The 23,178-nt window shown below is 38.4% G+C and overlaps 1 protein-coding gene and 1 long non-coding RNA gene across 5 annotated transcripts in view; one reads left to right on the forward strand and one right to left on the reverse strand.

Annotated features, from left to right (window-relative positions):
• Positions 1-373: 373 nt before the first annotated feature.
• LOC109064621 lies at positions 374-9,454 on the reverse strand. 4 transcript variants are annotated; one of them, XR_006160198.1, is made up of 4 exons: positions 8,777-9,445; positions 8,591-8,653; positions 6,207-6,247; positions 374-933 (listed from the first exon to the last, which is right to left on the reverse strand). It is a non-coding gene; the product is annotated as an uncharacterized LOC109064621 (long non-coding RNA). The 4 variants fall into 4 exon arrangements; XR_006160200.1 differs by lacking the exon at positions 374-933 and adding an exon at positions 5,392-5,552; XR_006160201.1 differs by lacking the exon at positions 6,207-6,247.
• Positions 9,455-9,591: 137 nt separating this feature from the next.
• LOC109091023 (zinc finger E-box-binding homeobox 2-like) overlaps positions 9,592-23,178 on the forward strand; it is a 68,045-nt gene continuing 54,458 nt past the window's right edge. The window contains 2 exon segments of the mRNA XM_042757588.1: positions 9,592-9,731; positions 10,885-11,033. Of these exon segments, the coding sequence (XP_042613522.1) occupies positions 10,961-11,033 (73 nt within the window). The 5' untranslated portion in view covers positions 9,592-9,731; positions 10,885-10,960.

A 23,178-nucleotide genomic window follows, 5' to 3' on the forward strand; every position in this document is an offset into this window, starting at 1 on the left:
GTAGAAAGACTGAATAATCTGTTTTATTTGCAACCTCAATAAATGAATGAATGAATGAATGAATAATAAATTGTGTAATAATAAAACAGTGTAGTTAACTAAAACTAAAACCATAAAAAAGTTGCTTGAAAATCAAAAAAAAAAAAAAAAAAAACTTAAATTAAAAAAACTTAAACTTATTTTATTTCGGCAAGTTGTCAAAGCAGCATTTTCATTTAGTTTAACTAAGTATACTACAATAACTAAAACTAAAGATGAAATAAAATTAATAAAAACTATATTGACATTTAAAACACTAAAATTACACAAAAACAGAACAAAATTACTAAAACTTTTACTAAAAATAAAATGAAACAAAAAAGCAACTTCAAAACTCAACTTAATTTGATTTAAAAGTTTTTAATATTTAATTGGATTTTAAATTTAAAATGAAATTAAAAACCCAATGCTGTGAAATAGTTTGTGCCAGTTTGTAAAATCACTTCATGCTCCATAAAATGTTTTTGCAGTTTAGTTTCAATAAATGGTTGTGTGTCCATCTGTAACAGTGCAGAAACAAAGGAAAGCGGAGGTGTGTGTGTGTGTGTGTGTGTGTGTGTGTGTGTGTGTGTGTGTGTGTGTGTGTTATAGAAAGTCAAGGTTTGAGTCTGATGAGTGTGCTCCCGGTCATGTCCTCAGCGGTCTGTGGTGTGTTTTGGGAGTGAAGTTCATTTCTTTGCTGGAGTTTGAAGGTTCTGAGTTTATCTGTGACCTACAGCTGGTGTCCTCGATGGCCAAACACAAACTCCACAGAAAGCTGAGCGCTCAGATCCCCTCGTGGAGCTGAAGAAGCGCTGGGCTTTCTGGAGCGCTGGTGACAAACGTCCTTCTTCCCCACAGGCCTGTCAACGGCACTAAAACTCCTGTCTGCTTCTGCTGTCAGACAGCGACGACCTTATTAAGCACACACACTAGTTAACCTTCACTAAATCACTCAATCAGGGATTAACTTAGTGTTTTGTCCTTTTAATACTGTAGTAAGTCTATACTTTCTGCAGGAAGCAGTTCAATTAACTTTTTTATACACAAATATCTATTTATAATTATTTATTATTATTTTTATCTTCTACATTTTGTTCAAAGTATGGGGTCAGTAGTACTTTTATTCATCAAGCATGCAATAAATTGATCAAAAGTGAGAGTAAAGACAAAAATATTTATATTTCAAATAAATGCTGTTCTTTTGATTTTTCTATTCATCTGTGAATCCTGAAAAATAAAATGTATCACAGTTTCCTCAAAAATATTGTGCAGCACAACTGTTTTCAACACTGATAATAATCAGAAATGTTTCTTGAGCAGCAAATCATCATATTAGAATGATTTCTGAAGATCATGTGACACTGAAGACTGGAATAATGATGCTGAAAATACAGCTGCACATCACAGAAATAAATTACAGTTTAACAGAGATTCACATAAAAAACAGTTATTTGAAATTGTAATAATATTTCACAATTTTACTGTTTTTGCTGTATTTCTGGTCAAATATATGAGTGAATAGTGCAACTCCAGGTCATATGAGAGTTTCTCTAGTCACATACACGGTGTGGTGTTATTGCAGGATAATGACATGTTTTTTCTCAATGCAAACTATTCTAAAAATAAAATCTCTAATAGAACCTTTGCTTCAGTGCTGCGGTTCAGTACTTGACATCAGTGCGTTCACACGGTGTGAATAAACTCTGACCACACATCAAATCAAGCACACGAGTTAAAGACACCATGTGACATCGGCGTAATGGCCAATCACAGTCTGTGCTGGATCGGGGTTTCATGTCCGTTAAATGTGATCTTTCCACAGACACAGCGGCTCTAATGCGCGTTACTTAAGGTGTGTTTCTCACGAGCGCACGGATCTTTAATAATGTAGACTTCAGTTGAATCTGACAGCCGAGGACGAGAGTACTGTTCGGTAAACCGCTCCTCTGGCCGGCTAATCGTAGGGGTCAAAGGTCGTGGTGAGACAGTATAAGGGTCGGTTCCGATGAATCACCTACAGGTTTGTTTTAACCACTGAACTGAGACTCTGATCTCTTTAGCATGGAGAGCTGGAGTCAGTGTGTGTGTGTGTTTAGAGGAGCATGAGGAGATAATGAGACATCCTCCTCTCGCCTCACCTGCAATCTAAAGAGAGTCTGTGTGTGTGTGTTTGTGTGTGTCTCACACAGGATGTAAAGTATTAAACCACCTGCCTTGCTTGGCAAAATTTTGTCTCATGACAGAAAGGAACAGGTTCACAGGTATAAACAATCACACACACACACACACACACACACACACACACACACACACTGAGCCAAACAGGTGCCGAAGTTCATGTTTCAACATAACATTCATTTTTCCTGTTCTGTTCCCCTCTCTCTCTCTCTCTCTCTCTCTCCTGTAGTTATAAACATATATACACAGTTTTGGTGGAAAGATACTTTTAAAAGTAAAGTGTTACAATACTGTGTTACTCCATAAAAAAGTAACTAATTGAGTTAATTAGTTTCTTTTTATGGAAAGTAATGTAGCAAGTAACTCTTACTCTGAAATGAAAGTTACTCCTTCACTACTTTTCCCCCCCTCAGCATTTATTAATTAATAAAATAATTATTTAATAAACAAAAAAAAAAAAAAAAAAAAAAACAAAAAAAAACCACAAAAGTTATATTTCTAGCAACTGTAAAAGGCCATTTCACACCAAAAGTGTAATTAATAATCGTGATGCTGAAGGAAATGCCCCGTCTCTGCACTTCCTCCTGATTTCTGTCAGCGTGAGGACAGGAGAGCTGTCAGTCAGTACATGCGGAAACAAACTAACTTGTGTTTGAAAAAGTAATTCAGATATTTTGTTGTAAATGTAAAAGTTACTTGAAAAAAGTTAATCTGATTATGTTACTCACACCAGCACTGCGTGTACAGAAGTTACTGTAAATGGTTGACTGACAGATGTGTCGTTCAACAACTGGCTAGATTATTCAGATTTTATCTTAAATGATCATGCTGAAAGTGTGTTGTGCTTTAGACAGTTTTCTCTGTTAAACATTTTTGGGAAATGTGTTTCTTGAAATGCATTGCAGCAAACAGAATGTTTCCTTAATGTTCTCATATGCTTCCCATTTGGTTTTTCTATTGCCAACCAAATAAGAACATTTTGACAACATTGTAACGTTTTCCAATCTTAAAGTGAACTTTATCTTACACAAAGAAAACGTTAAGGTTAAGTGTTAGTTGGAATAACAGTCATAAACATTTAGCCCACCGTGAATGTTTTGTTTGTTTGTTTGTTTGTTTTATTCACAATGTAAAAGATGTTTTTTTTTCTTCATTTCTTCTATATTGTAATGTACATTTGAGTGTAATGAATTATCAAAAAATAATGCTGATTGCCTGATTGGATGCTGAGATGTGGGCGTGGCACTCTCAATGAAGGCGGGGCTACATGCAGTGGGTTGTAAGAAAGGGGTGGGGTTTGAGAGGATTAAAATTATTATAGAAGTCTTGTATGTGTCACCAGAGAAAAATCATTTCACCAGATGATCCAGTTATGACATTCTGATTAAATTATGAGGTAAAAAAAAAAAAATATGCATTTAGAAAATTTAATTTAATGCCAACTTTAAGATGGTATATTAAAATACAACCAACCTAATTATTCAGTGTTTCCTCAAACCTGATTAGTCACTTGTTCATACAACCCAGCAACCAGTCCATTTTTCGAATACATAGCTGCAGTTTGCTACTGTACATTAAGTCCAGTTTGATTCCTTGCACTCAGATGTACAGTAGCAGGAATTCAGCCAATCACATCTCAGCTCTGCGGAATAATGAATAAATCAGCACTCAGAGCCTGAGGAGGGTGAGGCGGCAGGGGGCGAGTCATGTGACGTTCAGCTCAGAACAAACCAATGAAAACACTTTACACAGCGACACGGTTTTAGAGATCCTGCATCAGTTCCCGCTCGCTCCTGTCTGTCTGTGTCTGTCCCTCATTCACTGCCAAATCTCTGTCTGTCTGTCTCTCTCATCTGAAGGTGTTTATCTACTCGTATGACGACATATCATAGACTTGTATTGGCTTTATATAAAGTTAATTAAGTAGATTACAACCCAAACCAAACCAAACACCTAAAAAAAATAAGGTTATCCTGTATTTAACGTGTCAAAACAGCCTGCTATTTTGTTGTATTTTGTTTTTACATTCTTAATTTAATTTACTGCTATTTTAATGCTAAATGGAAACAGCAAGGATCTTTCAAAAGTGGTTCAGATGGATCAAATCCAAACACACTGTGACATTCTGGCCAATTGTAAAGAGAGAGAGAGAGAGAGAGAGAGAGAGATAAATAGAAATAGAGATATAAATATAAATATATATAGAAATAGAAATATCAAACTAGCTCAAGGGTTTAGTTGAACTCCACTGAGCAGTAAACACACGTTCACATGCTGCTCAGTGACTCATGGTTCCTTTTTTCTATGTGTTTTCTCTTTAATAATCATGTGCAGAAACACACAGATATTCCCACGATGCAGGTGTGAAATGAACGAGTATTAACTTCTGCCGCTCTCCACTCCTTCACTCTCCAAAGACATTTCAGCAAACGTTAGCAATGCCTCTGTCTTCTGATTGAGTCACGTGCCCCAAAATAAACTTCAATTATTACAACTGAGAAATAATTATGGTTTGGCAGTCTGATGCCATAAGAGAAATGTTCATTTTAATTTTTAGCTTTGGTAAAAAAAAAAAAAAAAAAAAAAAAAAACGTTGCAGGAAAAAACAAACAAACAAACAAACAAACAAAACACTAGTGTTATTTTAATATTTATATATAGTTAAACTTTTTATTACATTTTTTTTTTCATAAATTTAAGTACATTTGTTGTGCTTTTGTCATAATGATGATGAACTATTTAGCTGCAGCTCAAGAACCCCAAACAGACCGCAATGACTCTTGATAAGAAGAGGATCTTCTGCTGAACCTAAAGAACCACTGAAGAAGCTTGATTTTTGAATGTGCTTTCATAGAGACAGGTGTGATTTAGCAGCGACATGCAATGATACAAATATTTGCTAGAGTATGTAACAATCCTCCAAAGAGTGTGTGTGTGTGTGTGTGTGTGTGTGTGCGTGTGTGAGAGAGAGAAATAGAGAGTCATAGGTAAAATTCAATAGAATAACAGCTCATCTGCCCCATAATTCTCTCTCTCTCTCTCTCTCTCTCTCTCTCTCTCTCTCTCTCTGGATGAGTGTGGACAATAGTCTCAGCAGTGGCCTCTGATTGCCTCTTTTCACATGTTAATGAGCATCTCTGCGTTCCTCCTCTTTCTCAAATCTCCACAAATTATACAGCAAACACAGAAAAGGAAAATCCTACGGCTTTTTTTATTCAACAAACTGACATGTAAATGCGAGTGTAAGTGTTGTCCTCCGCTGCTCTGATCGGCAGCTAATTGTAGCCGTCAATTGTATAAGATGCTCTTTTACTTCAACACAAGCCCGGATCAAACACAATCAACTCTCCCGCCTGGTTAAGAGACAGAGAGACAGAGAGAGATATAAAAATATATATAGATAGACAGATATAATAGGAAAAGGTGTTCGTTGTCACGGTGATGACTGCATTTATTCGCATCACACGTTTGAATATAAATATTTGTTGATTTGCTCATTTTGCTTCTGGCTGAGATCTGAACGCTGTCGAGGGTCTTAAATGAGTGTTTTGAAGCACTGCTGTCTGTCTGAACGTGACGGAAAAGAAAGACAGACAGAAGAGTATTCACGAATATTCACAACTCAACACTCGAGTATTTTATTGCATTCACAACAGTTAGTACTTGATGAACATATTAAGGACATAAATATTTATGCAGATTCAAATTTATTTAGTATTTATGCAAATATGTGAAGCGGCATCCAGTCAGTGTCATGTTGTCATATTGTGTATTGCACGAGTGATTGACCAATCAGCATCCAGGAGGGGAAGGGTCTGTTTTATAATGCACTTTTATGTTGTTTATTTATCACATATTATGACATTTGACATTGCATTTGATAGTGAATCATTTGATTTTTGTAATATAAAGCAGTATACTCTTCCTCACAGCAGATTTTAAAATAGAAACAGGAAAATGTGAAGAATCACTCACACACACACACACACACACACACACACACGTACCGCGTCTCTGATCCGGCGCACTTCCACAAGAGGGCCGAATCCTGCAGGAGAAAGTCACGTTTTATTTCATAGGATAAATTAAATTTCACACCCCTGTGAAGTTTATACAGCACATAGCAGCAGATTTTTACAAGATTCATATGCAAATGTGTGTCGAGATTAGAGATACAACAATTATTCCGGTTCATGATAAATTATTCATTTAACAACCGTCAATTATTAATTCCACAGAAACAATAAGCTGTGTTTCTGTAGGCAGAGTTTCCTATTTTAACAGACCTTTACCTCTCTCTCTCTCTCTCTCTCTCTCTCTCTCTGTGAACTCTGTCAGAATTAATCGTGAATGTTTTCCATTTTCTTCTCTGCCTCAGAAAGCCAGAGCATCAAAATAGTTAAAAATGTTGTGAATGTCGCACTGCTACTTTAACCTCACTGGAGACCTGACCTCTTTACTGAGAGATGCTCAGAATCATCGCTCTCTTCGCCGAGCGTCTCTCGTTCGATGTGTGCAAATGAAGAGAATCTGCTAATAATCAGATCACTAGTGTTCAGAGTCCTTCCTCTGCACAGAACAAGTGCTACATGTGAAAATCAATAGCTATTTGATGCATACGGCATCTGTAGCTGCGCAGTCAGTAGCCCAGCATGCTTTTATATACAGTAGACTGAAGCCGTATGAGCGCAGGAGCCTGCGGCTACAGCACAACAACTCAGCTCATATGTTTGAGAGACTTTGAAATCACTCTCTCTGCTAACTCTGCACTATAATTGTCCATCAATCTGCCATGCTTCTCCTTTTCTTTTCTTTTGTCTGTGCGTGTGAGATACGCTCACCATGTACAGCTGTCATTCACATTAAAATGCGTCTGTGAATGGAACAGGTTTGTTGGGTAAATGCATAATTAATAAGTACAGATGAGAAATCACTACCGCATGTAATGCATGTGCATGCATGCTGTATTTGCACAGAGGTGGATCCGTGAAGAGTCGGACAGGCTTTTTGGCTGGCGATGTACTCGCACACATGAAGATGTGATAATTATGCTAATGAAATACATGGCTGTAACTCTATTACTGTTGTGTGCGGAGCAGTGCGGTTTATAATGACTATGAAAATAAACTAGCAACACAGGACAGGGACCCCAGCAGTTCATACAGGAAAATTACATGTATACTGACGAAGGAAAAAAAAAAAAAAAAAAAAAAAAAAAAAAAGAATATATAAATATATATATCTTCAATTATATATATATATATATATTTTTTTTTTTTTTAACAGCAATAAATAAACAATTAAATAAATAAATAAATAATGATAAAATGGTTTCGAAACAAATTCACTCAGAATTTGCAAGTAAATTTCACAAATAACAAATGGCAAATGATGCATTAAATTAATTGTGAAATTTTAAAATAAAAAGTCCGAAATAGTATTTTTTTTGTAAAACCTGCTCCAAAAATCTGCTTTATTTACAGTGCGTTATTTTTTTATTTATTTTTTTTACAGTGCATTGTTTTTTTTTTCTAACACATTTAACTTCACATCAATTCATGCTACTAAAAAAAGAGATGCAATTAATTTAGATTTTTTTTAATGCATAATGTATGCATATATGTAATATATATATATATATATATATATATATATATATATATATATATATATATATATATATATATATATATATATATATATATTATACTGTATATACATATATCTTATACTGTATATATCCTTCTCGTTACTCATTTTAAACAAGGATTTGCTTGCATTATGCATTTTTAATTTACAGTTTTACATACATTACAATATTACGTTATAATGCACCGCTGGAAAAGACTGTTCAGAGAAAAGCCCCCCCTCAAAAATCCTTTAGTAGCAGAATGTTTTCGAGCTGAATGTGTGACAGGGCAGAAATGAAGGAGAGGGTGTAACGGGAGCGAGCGCAGAGAGGGGGCGTCTGTCTCCTCCATTAAATGAACACATTCATGAACCCAGAAGGTCGCTGAGTGTCTGTCTGTCTCACACAATACTTAACAATGTGTAAAATACCTGCATATAAACAGATACAAAAGACGACATACATGTGGAAAGGATAGATAGATAGATAGATAGATAGATAGATAGATAGATAGATAGATAGATAGATAGATAGATAGATAGATAGATAGATAGATAGATAGATAGATAGATAGATAGATAGATAGATAGATAGATAGAAGCATGCTTTATGTGATGACATGCAAAAGAGCTGATTTTATTTTTAGTAAAAAATATTGTTTAATATGACTAAATCAAACTGACTATATCAGTGGAAAACAAATCAAGTAGAAATCACAGAATAACTGATTGAAGTATTGTGTGACTGATTCGTGTCACTCACCCAACAGGGATACAGCAGCTCCGGATGATTCAGACAGAGTCACGGACAAACCAAGCATGCACCCTCACAAATTAAACACATATAGACTTAAATAATTACAAATGTAATGTTAGAATATAAATGCAAATGCAAATTATTATTATTATTATTTGATAATTGTATTTTTTTAAAGGAACAAATACATACCTGCGCTATTATAGACTGTAGGAGTCAGAGGTGCCTGCGATGCTGAACAAAAGCATCAATCAGAGCTGATGCCAGTAGACTGATGTCTTCATTATCCTCACAAATACTGAAACTCTCTTTACAGAAAGCAGTGTCGCCCTCTGAAGACTTCAGCACTAAAGCGTAAAACACAGTAGAAGACAAATAACAATAACGGTGAAAGAATGCGGAGACAGAAAGCGAGGGGGAGAGAGAGAGGAAGCTCGTTCACGCCCTTAATGTGTCGGAATCCCTCTGAAATCTCGTCGTCGAAGCATTTCATTCTTTCACTTTGGATTGAGAATTATATTAAAAATAACATCAAATGCACTAAAAACCTCACCACGCTGCATTGTCTGCCTTGGGTTTCTAAAAATCCTTAATTAAGCGTTCTTACCTGTGCACCTGTAGACTCACCTGTCGCAGGAGCGCGCGCGCGCTTCCCGCGTCTCCTCTGACAGAACACTTTCCCTCCTCAAATTCAGCGCTTCTCCTCATCAGAATCGTTTTTTTTTTTTTTTTTTTTTTTTTTTTTTCATCCTCCTTTGTTTCTCCTACAGTCGTGTTTGTCGCCGGCGCTGAAGAAAGAGCGCGCAAACGTGCCCGAACTTTCTTTAAACGTTATTCGCGTCTTCGCTATAAAGGTGCCTGATGCGCCGTGTGTGTGTGCGCTCGCGCGCGCTCATAAAACACACACGTTTGGCTCTATTATCCCTCCCTGTGCTGATAGGTGGCGTGTGTTTCTCTCTCTCTCGAAAAGAAAGGAGGAAAACAGTGTCATTCGAGGCGTGTGAGCGCGTCAGTCCGAGCGCAGGTTTGAGTCCTGGAGTGTGTGAGAGGATCAGTCAGGAATAACGCGCCTCTGTTTCTCAGGCTTTATTCTGGACCCAGACACTATAACACACACAACACACACTCCTGCAGCCGAGACCACAAGGTAAGACACACTCTTTTACCTTCACGGCATCTTTAAAATAGTCCTAATGCGAAATAAATCCACTTTAATGCTGCTGGGTTCGGGATGCTCTTCGTTAAAGGCAAACACAAAGGTGTGTGGATTTTCCTCTTACCTTGGCGTTCACCTGTGCAGGTGCGCTGAGCGACTAGACTAGACTTATTTGAATCTGGCGTTTTATCCTAGGAAAGAAACCAATGCTTGGCATTGCGTCCACTAACCATTTTTTATTTATTTTATTTTAAAAATTTTTAAATGCTAACTGTTTTTTTCTTTCTTTCTGTAATCTTGCAATGCGCGAGATCAGTGATAGAGAACATCATGCCACATCGCTACAAATTCAGCTGTAAATGCATCGATTTTTTTAGCTTTTTTTAACAAACACAATTTTAACATGCAGTCACAAAAATATGTCCCTTATGTTAAGTTAATATAAATGCAAAGTAAAGGTATTTATGCAGTTGTAATGATTATGATATCTGCACGCGTTTTATTTTAATTATCAAACACTGCATATTTATTCAAGCATACAATCATAATCATCACAGAGAGAGATTATATAGATCCGATTTTCCAAAGGTTTCAAATACTGCGTCTTCACTAATATTTAAAGCAAGAGCTCAAACACTCAGAAAGTCAAGGAAAAAAGCAATAGATCCCTGATGCACGTGGGGTTTATCACAGATTATATATAATTTAAATGTTACTGTTCATATTGCCTAATGCATTAAACAACGTGTTCTCATTTTATTACATTTCACGTTTATGTTTAAAAAGCACAGAAAATGTATCTGATATAGTTGGAAGCCCCCTTAATAAATAAATCAGACAAATAAAAACAAGCAGCTGTAAACGTGTCTTTATAGACATGAAACATGTCAAATATAAATCCAGCCTCTGACCTTTGAGACTGACTATTATTTCGCTTTTTTTTTTATTTAAATCAGAGGAAACACATGCACCTTTAAACTGCTTATTAACTGCTTATAAGTCATAATGCATGCGTCTTCCAGTCTTCGGTGATAAGATGCATGGACAGCGAATGATCTGAGAGGCTCTCAGCAGTCTCATTGACTCATGTGTCGGTGTTTTTCTGTGTCTTTCTGTTCGTGTGCTCGGGCTGATGGGCTGCCAGAGGGAGCGGTTCACCCTGCTGCTGTGTTTGCTCGGGTCTGAGTCCATGCAAACTGCCATCTGATCCACGTTTATCAATGCGGGAGCTGATCATGGCGGATGGCCCCCGGTGTAAGAGGCGAAAACAAGCCAACCCGCGGAGCAAAAACGGTAAGAGCGGCTTGGGAAAGTGTCCTGGCGCGGTGCGTAAACGGACGCGTTACGCGGGACGCAGAGAGAGGAGACCGGACAGATCAGAGTCCAGATGGGAGTACGTTTAGAAGAGCACAAGTAGAAATCGGACTGAACAGGCGTGATGTAAATAAAGGCCATGTAACTGAGCCTTTTCTCGCTGTATTTTCACGCAAGTTTGGAAATGAAAGTTTGTGCGTAATTCTCAGGAGCGTCTAACGCGCTCTGAACACGTTAGTTGCCCGTGGATTCTTTACACTTGCGTTTCGTTTGTTTAAGAAGCTGCTGACCGTTCAGAGACACCGATTGGACATCCCCAGTGCATTATTTTCATTCATTCTCAGATGCATGAATAAGAGGTGCTCGTGCTGTTGTGTTTTTGTGTGGAGCTCCGCTAGTCGCAGTCAATGTCACACAAGTGTCTGGTAAACACAGTTTTGCATTAATGCAGCACGCATACTGACTGTGAAGAACAGATGAGTTTATCTTAAAAAAAAAAAAAAAAAAAAAAAAAAAAAAAAAAAACTTGTGATGCTTTCAGGGATGTTTCAGATCAGTGTGTTGCATTTTGAGGGTAGCTGTTTGGGCGTTTTGCACATGCATTAACACTATAGTGTTTTATATAAACTAACACACCAGCCGATAGATTAGGTTGCATTTGAAATTGCGCGTGATGTTTGGTTTGTTGGTTCGGATGCCGCGCTGCACGTCGGGTTTTTATTTCTTCAGCAGTTCAGTTCCATCTCCCTCTTTCCTTTATGAAATGTTTCATATCGATCCGCTAAAAATCAATACGAGTACAAGAGTCTTTTCACCCTCACGAGTGTCTTCAGTGACTAAAGTTTAAAAAGAGCAATTCTGTCCTCCCAGTTTTTAAATACAGACTTTTGCGTATGACTAATAATGCATTTCATAAAATGTAATGAAATACCATCTTACAGTCCATGCATATTCGTTTGTGTTTTTAATACAACATGTGAGTGATTTGCATTAAAATAACGGTACTGAAATATTCATATGTAATGTCCAGTTTTGTGTTTAATATTTGTGGAGCTCGTGAACGCGTAAGGATGCATGATAATACTAAATTAATTGTTTGTGTAAAAAATAAAAAATGCACCATTGGAAAAATGATATGAAGTGACAGTCGTTTTAAAATGAGGACACACATGAAATATTCAGTGATGCTGGAAGACTGTGGATTTGAGCTCAGAGAAATATGAAGGGTGAAGCGTGTATGTTCTCACACACCTGCTGGATTCAGCATGTCCAGGTGAACTCAGGTGTGCACTGTAAGACGTTTAGCACAGATAAATGCTTCCAAAATTAATATAAGCATATATATTTGCATGCACCCTATAGATATTTGTGCATCTTTTTTTTAAATAATCAAGCATTTTTAGTATTTGATCATTCAGATTCATGTTCAGTTTTGCATGATGCTTTGTGTTTGAACATGCTGTATTTTCTGTAGGAAAGGAAACTTTTAGTTCAGTCAGATTAATTGTAAACATCTTGCTTCAGATCTCTCAAAAGCCAAAACCCAAAACTAAAAATAAAAAGTCTGAAGAGTTAAGACTCTGGAAGCCGCAATCGCAGACGAGGACGCTGCCGTCTCCAGCTCCTTCTCCTTGTGTTAAACTTCAGTCCAGCTACGACGCTTTGCTGTCTGTGAATGCTCAGTGCAGTCGGTCAGAGCTGCTTGTGACTGTTTATTTTGTGTACTATTTGTAGTGTGTGAGGAGCAGATTTCATGCGAGCGAATCTGATGTCAGAGGTCATGCGGAAAGTCTTTTCTGTTTGTCGTGCATGCATGCACGGGAAGTCTTTCACAAATTCAGTGCTCTGAAATTACAGGAAGAGCCCACTTCCTCCCGAGCAGTTGACGGCCGTGGGGTGTCCTAAGATGCATATTTTCACATGTTTCCTGCAGCACAAAGACGTGCTCCTCGTGGTGCATTCAGCCAGATTGATTACATCATTTCGGGTTTGGAAAAGCTCCTGCGTGGCGCGAGGAGAAGCCTCTGTGTTTGATTATGGCAGCTGAGCCGTCGTCGCTGAATTCGGTGGGGGCGATTCTTTCACTCAGGCTCTTTCATCCCCAACAATGGCAGATTCCGCCCCGTCTAAACTGTTTCTGCGCCCCCATTATGCTGCGCGGCTCCCTCGCCGCACGGCCCCTCCTCTGCCTCCTGTGTTTGGGAGGAGCGGGGCCGCTCACAGCTGATTGTCAGCTCTAATACGTGTCATTTACATGTGCTTAAGGTGAACCGAGCGTGAGCGTGCACCTTTGGTTCCCCGTGTGAAGAGAAACTCCTGAGTTTCTCAGAGTTTAGATTCCACTGTGACGAGCTGAGAGAGAGTTTAGAGGAAGAGGAGGATGGCGGTGCTCTTCACACGGCATTTCTAAACTCGTTTTTGGGTTCTCGTGTGTGTGATTTGTACTTGATTATATGATCTATGCTCTTTATTTGTTGTGTGAGAGACACTCTTTGTTGTGGGTCAAGAGTTGTCAGGGTAAAAACCACCAGTTTTTGCTTTGAATAATTTTTAGTTAGCTGCGGTGCATTAGTCTGTCTCTATCATTTCAGGGTTTTTTGCAGGATTATCTGAACTGATCGCGTCGATACAAACGTCTTCAGTGTGTGGCTGCATGGAAGAATCTCCTGGCAAACCTTCTGTACAACTGTTTTTAAAAGAGTTCACAATATTTCAGTAATTCAGAATTAACATACTTTCACATAGAAATAATATTCTTAAATTATTTTAATAAGAAATAACCTTAAATAAAAACATGTACATTTTGTAGCCGGTTTTCTTAGCTCGTCTTTTTTATTCTTAAAAAAGCATCCCTAAAATGCGCCTGCAGATTTCTGCAAAGTGCCTGTCAATCACAAACATACACAAGCTCCGCCCCTTGAGTTTGTTTATTGAATATTTTATCTAATTTGATAATTCTGTATTCCACCAATACAATCTCTCCGCTCCATTTAACACATTATAAATCCTTTCAGCAGAGCTCCACTTATTTTTCCACAAGAAAATGTGAAAAACGGATTCTAAATGCTCCGGTTAGAGTAATTATTTAATGCGACTACATTAAGCTATGTCTTTGAAAGTCATTTTTAAGGGTCTTTTCAGCTCCTTGAGGTGACACATTCACGATTTCAGTTGTATTTTATCGTTGTGTTTCTTCTGCGATCTCGTCTCTGAAGATATTTTGGCCTATCGGAGGGAGGGGGAGTCAGACCCAGAGCTCTGTGGAAATGCCTTAGGTGTGACTTCACTTTCACTCACATCAGCGCTGACCCGACTGCCTTTCATATCACATCCACCGCGTCTCCACCGGTAAACATCCCCCGAGGGCCGAACAAAGAACACGGCCCTTTCTCCTTAATCACAACCCAGCCCTCTCTCTCTCGCTCTCTCTCTCTCTCTCTTTGCCAGCACGCAGCATTTGCATTCAGCTTCAGAAAGGCGCGCATAAAAAGGGGGAAGAGCGACAGAAGAGAAAAAAACAGAGAATAAAGGCAGAAGAGGGTGGGTGTCGAGAGCAAAATAACTGAGGTGTTTGTGAATGTTTGTTGGGCCTCCCCTGGTTACGGCCCTTATATAGACCCCCCCCCCCCCCACACACACACACACACACATACACACACACACACACACAGATAGTGTTACGCAGCGGCATGTTTGCTCTATTCATGGCTGCACACTTTCACACTTAAGAGAGAATCATCTGTGTGAGGCACGGCTGCTTTAAGACGCAAGAATAGTTTGGAACAGGTGTGTGTGTGTGTGTGTGTGTGTGTGTGTGTGTGTTTAGATAATTGAATGTGTTTATATTTACCTTTTTTAGATTTGAGGAATACTGTTTTTGGCAAGATCGTTAGCTTAGCGAGCGTGCAAAAATCAGACTGTAAGTGCATTTGTCAAGGCATTTTTGGTTTGTTTCTACAGCTAGATTTGGTGCATTGAGCTTATCTTATTGAGCCATTTCTTTAATAAATGGCTGATTATAAATAACAAAATATAAAAATAAACATAAAATGATTATTAATTATGATTAAATTAAATTATTGATATATGCAAATTACATACAAATTGCATATCATTACATTTAGTTTTAGACCTCAGTATTTTTGTATTTATTAACATATATTTATGTTATTTTATATGCTTTAACAGCTTAAACAGGACTGATTCAGAACAGGCATTTCTCTAATAGTTGCCTTCCAGTTGGACAGTAAAGTTTCTCTAAACAGAAATATTTTTCTAACACACACTTATATTGCACACACTATTTTGCTCCCTGTTCACTCGCGGTCTGAGAGCTGCTCCGCCTCTGAAGGCATCATGTGACAGGAATCCCACAAACTCTGTTCTCCTCCAGAACCTCGGCGATCGAGAGATTACCAGCCCGCTGGATTATCAGCAAACACCTTTGGACACCGTGAGAGAGAGTCAGTTTGCTAAAACTTTATCACGCTCGCAACACCAGTGTCACTGGTTCGGTTCTGATAAAAAGAAGAGCTTCAGTGCAGGATATGACGTTTTTGTTGAAATCATTTGAGATATTAATGAATATTCATTTCATTTGTGACTTTTTTTATTGCTTCTTAGATTGTTCATGTGTGTCCAAAAAGTAAGAGTATACAGCTATTAAACGAATGTAGATAGCGGCTGAGATCTCTTGTTTTTAGGAGAATTTGTTTAGAAATGTTTGAGTTTATGTCAAGAGCAATGTCTTGGCAAATCTTAACACCATTTGAGACATTGCTGAGGCCTTTGCTCGGGAGAAAAAGCATAAGATTGGTCTCTCTTTTATCTCCTTGTTGTCTAAAGGATATTAAACAGATCTCACTGGTGATTTTTCTTTCATTGCAGTCAGATACTCATTCTGATGTTTGGTAGTTGATCTGTTTAGATTCGCTCTGGAGGTGTATAACCTGCGTTCCTCGTCAGTCTAATCCTCACGTTTGGCCTCTGGTCTGTCTGTCTCTGCTTCACAGCTCTGAGAGAACGAAAGCTCAGATCTGGAAGACGTTTCTGCTGATCATGAGCTGTTTAATGTCCAGTGTGTGTTGAAGTGACATGACTTCATAGTCATGTGCTTATTTTTTAGTTTTGGTGCTCTAATGTGAGGAAGATTGCACATCACGCCACAAATTTTGGAGAAAAACTGAAACATGCATTCAAAATGAAGCTGAAGATGTCTTTGGGTTAAATCGCTTACATCAGTGAGGATCAGACTATTGCATCTGCAGTTTACAGTTTCTAATAAACTTACCAGCCAACTGGCAAGTAATTGGTGTTTAATTTACTCACCAAAGCCAGTTTTTACTTGCAATTAACAAGTGAGTGTTAGTTTTGGACCCGGGACAACACTGTACCTATACACACAAGCATCATGTGAAGCTCGCTGTCCGTCCATCTGCATTAAAGCATTGGTCCGGTCGGTCGTGTGATTGCGTGCGCTTCTGGTTTTCTCGTACCGCAGCACTCTTCATGCATCAGAATAGAGAAATATCACAGCTCATTTCAGATCTCAGACACGATTCATTTCCCATTGTCTATGTTTGTGCATCATAATAATGTGTGTAAGATTCTGCATGAAAAAAAAAAAAAATCTCAGGTGTCAACATGTTCATTTGCAGGAAGGCTGGTGTGACTGGCACTCTTGTGCTGCTCAGGTGTGAAAACACGCGTGTCGTCATTTGGACATGCTGCCGTGTTGTGCAGGTTTGAGATGTATAAATTAGCAGGATGAGCTCGATGGCCACGTTCTGGAGAGGAAAGAATGAGATAAAGAAAAGCACACGTTTGCATCGTTTATTCTCTAAAGATGTTTTCAAAAGCTAATATTTGAGATATTTAAAAATTTGTCCCAGACATTGACCTCAGAGGTTTGATTTATATATATATATATATATATATATAAATATATATACACACACACACACACACACACATACACTCAATCCCTAACCCTATACAAAAAAAATAAATAATATATTTTGTACTTTATTTATCTGCAAACAAACAAACAAAATAATTTGAAATAATACTTCAAATAATACAAATAAATAATAGTATTTAATTAATTAATTACTCTATTTATTTGTGTGTTTGTTATTTATTTGTTTGTATTATATATATATATATATATAGGTGATGGCTGTATAATTATATCACACACCCCAGAGAGAGAGGATTGAGAGTATAAAAGAGAGAGAGAACCCAGAGAGAGAGAGAGAGAGAGAGAGAGAGAGAGGTTGTTCTCTCTTTGATGATTGTCGGTTTTCTTCTGGCAAGGTCAAGCAATCAATAAGAGATGTGTAGATATCAGATCATGACATCAGGAACCCAACACACACACACACACACACACACACACACACACACACACACACACACACACACACACAAACACACACTTCTATAGGAGAGAGGAAGATTATTAAACTATCATATCAGCCCTCATCTGTTTATGAGCCTTCAGAAAAGGAGAAGTCCACTTATTTGAGGTGTTTGATGTGTGAGATTTTGATGTCGGTTCAGTATTTAGTGTTTTAATCATCTCACCATCAGCACAGGCCAGGAAATTGTTCAAATTGCTGTATTGGCTTGTTGCTTCAACCTTAGGTAAAAGTGTGCCAAGGAGACGTGGAGACGCACACACACACACACACACACACACTCTCGTTCTCCTCGTCCAGAGGGCTGGCGTGTGTGTTTGTGGTTAATGGACTCTGACTGCAGATAAAGGCTTGTGCTGCAGCGCCCGTCAAAGCCACGTCTCGCCGCTGTCACACACAAATGTCAAACAAACACCTCCTCAGGTAGCGCTGGGCTAATCATACAGACAGCGTGTCCTCAGCCTTTCCACAGGACGAGCCCCACGGCTGCGCTTCAGAGCCTTTACCTGCCCGTGTGTGTGTGTGTGTGTGTGTGTGTGTGTGTGCTTTCATTCGCTCGGTGCATCATAGAAGTTAACTGGCACTGTTAATGCTTTACAACTCACACCTGGTATAATTAACCAGCAGGAGCAGCTCTGTATTTTACTCGAATCCCAGAGGAGGATTCATTTCATCGCTTTAGATTCAACTTTAGTTTCTCAGGAGATCATCCACAAGTCAATAGTTGTCGTGCAGTAAGAGTGTAGAGCTATAAAATGAATATAGCTAACAGTTCATTTGGTATTTGATGAGTTCATATTAAGATCCCTTGCTTTTGTGGACTTTGTCATTTGGGAAAATGTGAGAACGCTGTGAAGCTTCTCTCTATTTGACAGGAGGACCATCAGATGATTTGCAATTGAGATTTTATTTTATTACGAGTTTTATTCGTGCTTTTTCTTTCCTGTGTGAATGAAACACTCGCTCACACTGAGATTTGATGGTTTATGTTAGTTATTGGTGTTTCTGAGTCTCTTTAGGTCTGCTTGAAGCAGTCACACTTCACAAACGTTATCAGTGCTCATAATTAGTGAAGGGACGGCCGGTGAAAGCGCTTCTCTCAGTAATTAAAGTAATGAAATATTCATTTCTGCCTTTTCTGAGAGGAGTGGGCAGTTCTATTACAATAGCAGACAGTCTCATCTGCAATTAGCACACACACACAGACACAGTCTTTTTAACCTTGTGTGTTTGTGTGTGTGTGTGTGTGTGTGTGTGTGTGTGTGTGTGTGTGTGTGTGTGTGTGTGAGTTCCCTGTCCGACGCAGAGGTTACCTTTTCCCGACGGTGCAAAATCGACTTGACGTAAGTGTTCATCAGTCGCAGGACTCTCCCCTCGAGGTATTTGCATCAAATCAACTCAGTCAAGCTACGAGAAGCTGACAGCAGAGAGACAGACAGACAGAGAGAGAGAGACAGCGCTGATGGTGTGTGTGTATCGTGGGTGTTTGGGGTCAAAGTGTGTGTTCAGAGGTGTGAGAGCTGCACGCACGTCAGATCGCTGCGCTATGAGTGTAAATTCAAGAACAAGCAGGTTTTGCTGTGTTCTCTCTTTAGAGGCTTCCTTGTATTTCACACACTTCACTGACCGTCATGAGAGTTTATTTGTTTGTGGTATGATAATTTTTTTTATTTGCTTTGAATGCATGAGGGTTACAAAATTAACCTGAATATGGCCCAATGAAGCAATACTTTAAGTGTGTACGTGTGTGTGTTTGTGTGTGTGTGTGTGGGTTTCAGATCAAAAGCTGCATCAGCTCCACACACACACACACACACACACACACACACACACACACAGTGTGGAACTGTAATAGATCGTACCTTTGTGAAAGGCATTACAGCAGTGAGCTTCTGTTTGGTAGCTTTGGCCAAATAAAGAATGAAAAGGTTTGTGTTTGACATGGAAATATTGCACAATTATTTTCTGGAATATTCTTCAGTGCAGCTTTAGAGAGCTCAGATAAGTCCTCGAGTGTTGAAAGTTTTAGTGAATATCTGCTCCAGTTCTGTCTCTGCCACACTGCAAAGCCAAATACTCGGCAAGTTCATCGCGAAAATGCCTCAAATCCCCCGAGAGGAATAAAGAGTAGAGAGAGAGAGAGAGAGAGAGAGAGAGAGAGACGCCTTTGTGTGTGGCTTTATTACACTTTTATTCATCTCTCACATGTGCACAGACTGAGAGGAGTGTGTTCCTCAACCTGTCTCTCAGGTGCAGCTCACCTGAACATTTATCCACTTTAAGAGTCACATTACTCCGGCTTTGACGGAGCAGAACTGGTCTGTGGTGTCTAAAGCTCAAATGCAGAGCATGTGTCTGTGTTTATCACAGTGACATTAATAAAAGCATCCCTCTCCAACAGAACACAGCCAGGATCTCCTGCAAAGCCAGTGATGTTTTCAGACAGCAGATCCACTCCGGCACACACAGAGTTAACAGAATAAACCATTTGCCAACAGATAAAGTCAGTCAGTCAGTCTAAGACTTTTTTTTTCCCCCATGCAAAACAATTACTAAATTACAGTACATAAAAAAAAAACTGTTCTCTGACGGTATTTATGCAATCAACATAACCAAGAAACAAAACAATTTAATGTGGAAAAATCATCATTCATCTGCATTATAATTGCCGCTTTTCCTCGTGTACACGGCGGTTAATTAAAATTGTGATTAAATCCATCTCTGCCGTCTAAGATGTCTTTCTCGAAACAGGTGGTACGGAATTTAAAAGTAAAGAGAAAAGCGTAATTAGCATTGGAAATTGAGAAATTGCCTGCAAGAATCGGTGTTAATTTCATTCTCTGATGAGGTGATTTATAACGGCGGCTCAGCCGAGACTCATCCGCGCCTTTCCCAGCATGCACTGTGAATGTGTTTGCTAAACATTTGAAGTGTTTTAAGGCAGAGAGCTGCACAGTTACCGCGGCTGTTACAGTCTCTTCTGACACGCGTTTTCAAACGTGGAGTTAACAGCCAATCAAGAGAATGTTTATCTGCCGTCTACAGCCAGGAGACTGTAACAATGCCACCGCGCTTTCTAAGACATCGAGATCCTGCAGCGAGGATTCTGGGAACAGAAGGACACACACTGATAGACGTTCATCTGAACTCTCGCCGCTCTAATTACTCAAGCCCTCGTCAGATGGAGATGCTGATTACAGAGAGATTCATATCTGTGCTCCGAGAGCTTCGTCCAGTTGTTACTTGAGCCACTGAGTCTGATCTTGTTGAGCAGAAAGTATTCGGACAATTTAAATGTCGAAATGTCATTGTGTTAGATAACAAGACATCAAAATGTATTGTGTGTTCTTAATCAGCTGATGTTTTCAAGCCTTTCTTTACAGTAAATAATGCTTGCTTTTCTACACTGAAAAAAATGTGATGTAGGTTTTACTTTTTTACTTTTTTAATGGCTAGTGAACTAAAAAAAAAAAGTAATTACAAGAAAATGGCAAGTAACACATTGAATTAGACATAGTATTTTCTTATAAAATAATTTTGGTTTTAAAAATTAATTTTAAAATAATTCTAAAATGCGAAAAAAATCTTTTTTTTTTACAGTGTACACTGAAAAATAATTTACACTCAGAATTTGGTTGTAAATTTGACAATTAATTATAACGCATTCATTTAAATGTGAAATGTTGAAGTGGAAAGGCTGAAATAGTATTTTCCTGTAAAGTATACAATACTACACTTATTCACTGAAAAACATTTTATATAACGACTGAATACTTTTTGGAGTCACTGTAAATCATTTTATATAATGCTTGTATGTTTATGAAAGGATAGACACTCACGTGGACACTTATTTTGTGAGTGAGGTGTGTTTTTTCATTGGTTATACAAAATGCAATATGTGTGAGCAGAAAGAAAACATGACACTGACAGCATTTTCATTCTTTCATTTCTCGGCCAGAGATTTTCCTAAATCACACACACACACACACACACACACGCACACTTGTGCTCAGTTTATGCCGTGTTTCTCGGCCTTAGAAGCGCCCAACATTTGCAGCAGTGTGGCAAATTGTTGCAGCTTTTCTGCGGGTGTCAGGGTGTGTTTGTAGTGCTGTGTGTCTGCTGTGTTCTGAGATTCAAGGTGCTGCTTCTGTTCAGCATGTCAAATGTAGCCCACACACGGCTCCTTATCTCCAAAGACCCCAAACACAGCGGACACACACACACACACACACACACACACACGCTTCCCTGAATTTCCCTTTATTATGATTTCATCCTATTGCTTTTGGAGTCACTCGACTGCTTGGGTTGTGTGTGATCTGACAGGTATTCCAGCGCGTACTGACCCTTTACGAGCCCAAAATACTGCAGCTGACACACACACACACACACACACACACACACACACACCCATACACACACACACACACTCACACTGCATGGGTTTTGTGTAACCGAGCTAGAAGAATGTGTTTCTCTTTAGTTCTGAGTTGATTTGCGTTCTGCATGTGAAGGTGAATGTTTGGATTTTGTAATTGTTTTACAATATTTGTGGATCTGTTCTATCACTGAGATTGCAGGAATGTTTTATTTTATTGCACGGGTAACAATTATCCAGTCCCTGAATTGGTTTCACCCATAAATCATTTCTCATTAACTGAACTTTAATTTTGCGAACACATTAAGTTATTGGTGATATATTTGACGTACACAACTGTTTGAAAGTTTGGAGTCAATAATATATTTTTTTGAAAAAAAATAATACATTTATTCAACAGAGTTGTATTAAATTGATCAAAAGTGACAGGAAAAGCATTCCTAATGTTACAATTAAATGTATAAATAAAAACAAAACATCATACTATACATCCTATAAACCTGAGAAACACAATAAATAAAATTTACCACAAAAACAACAAAAATAATAATAAATGATAATAATCAGAAATGTTTCTTGAGCAGCAAATCAGCATATTAGAATGATTTCTGAAGATCATGTGACACTGAAGACTGGAGTAATGATGCTGAAAATACAGCTGCACATCACAGAAATACATTACACTTTAACAGATATTCACACAGAAAACAGCTATTTTAAATTGTAATAATATTTCACAATTTTACTGTAATTTTGATCATATATACTGTATATGTACATCCTTGGTTTAGCAGAAGAAGTGTTCAAAACCAAAATTGTAAAGACCCCAAACGTTTGAATGGTTGTGCATGCGTTATGAGGCTTTATCATGTTTGTTTAAGAGTGTCCTAACAGATTTCTTGCAAAATTGTGTGTAGAACTTTCTGAGTTGTAGGATTCTGATTTTAATTTGCTTTCCACAGGCCCAGATTCTGTGTGGGTCTGAATATCAACAAACACGCTCTACAGAGCCCAAACAAAGAGTAGAATCACACTGAGGATGTGACGCTGTAAAACAACTCCGGTTGAGTTCATTTTCTGGGCCTTTTTCAAATGCAGTAGATGTAGGTGAGCATAATTCATCCTAATCCTGCATGAGCTCCTGTTCAGTGTGTGATAGACAGACAGCAGCCCAGAATACACACACACACACACGCACACGCCTTGAAGTGTGTGTCTGTAGAGAGAGAGGGGAGGCGGGTACGGGCGAGTACTGCTGGATTTCACAGGTAACTGGATTACGTGGGCACATAATTGATCCATTTGGGGGGAAAATGACGGAGCT

The sequence above is a fragment of the Cyprinus carpio genome, chromosome A6, assembly GCF_018340385.1.
Source record: "Cyprinus carpio isolate SPL01 chromosome A6, ASM1834038v1, whole genome shotgun sequence".
Lineage (NCBI taxonomy): Eukaryota > Metazoa > Chordata > Actinopteri > Cypriniformes > Cyprinidae > Cyprinus > Cyprinus carpio.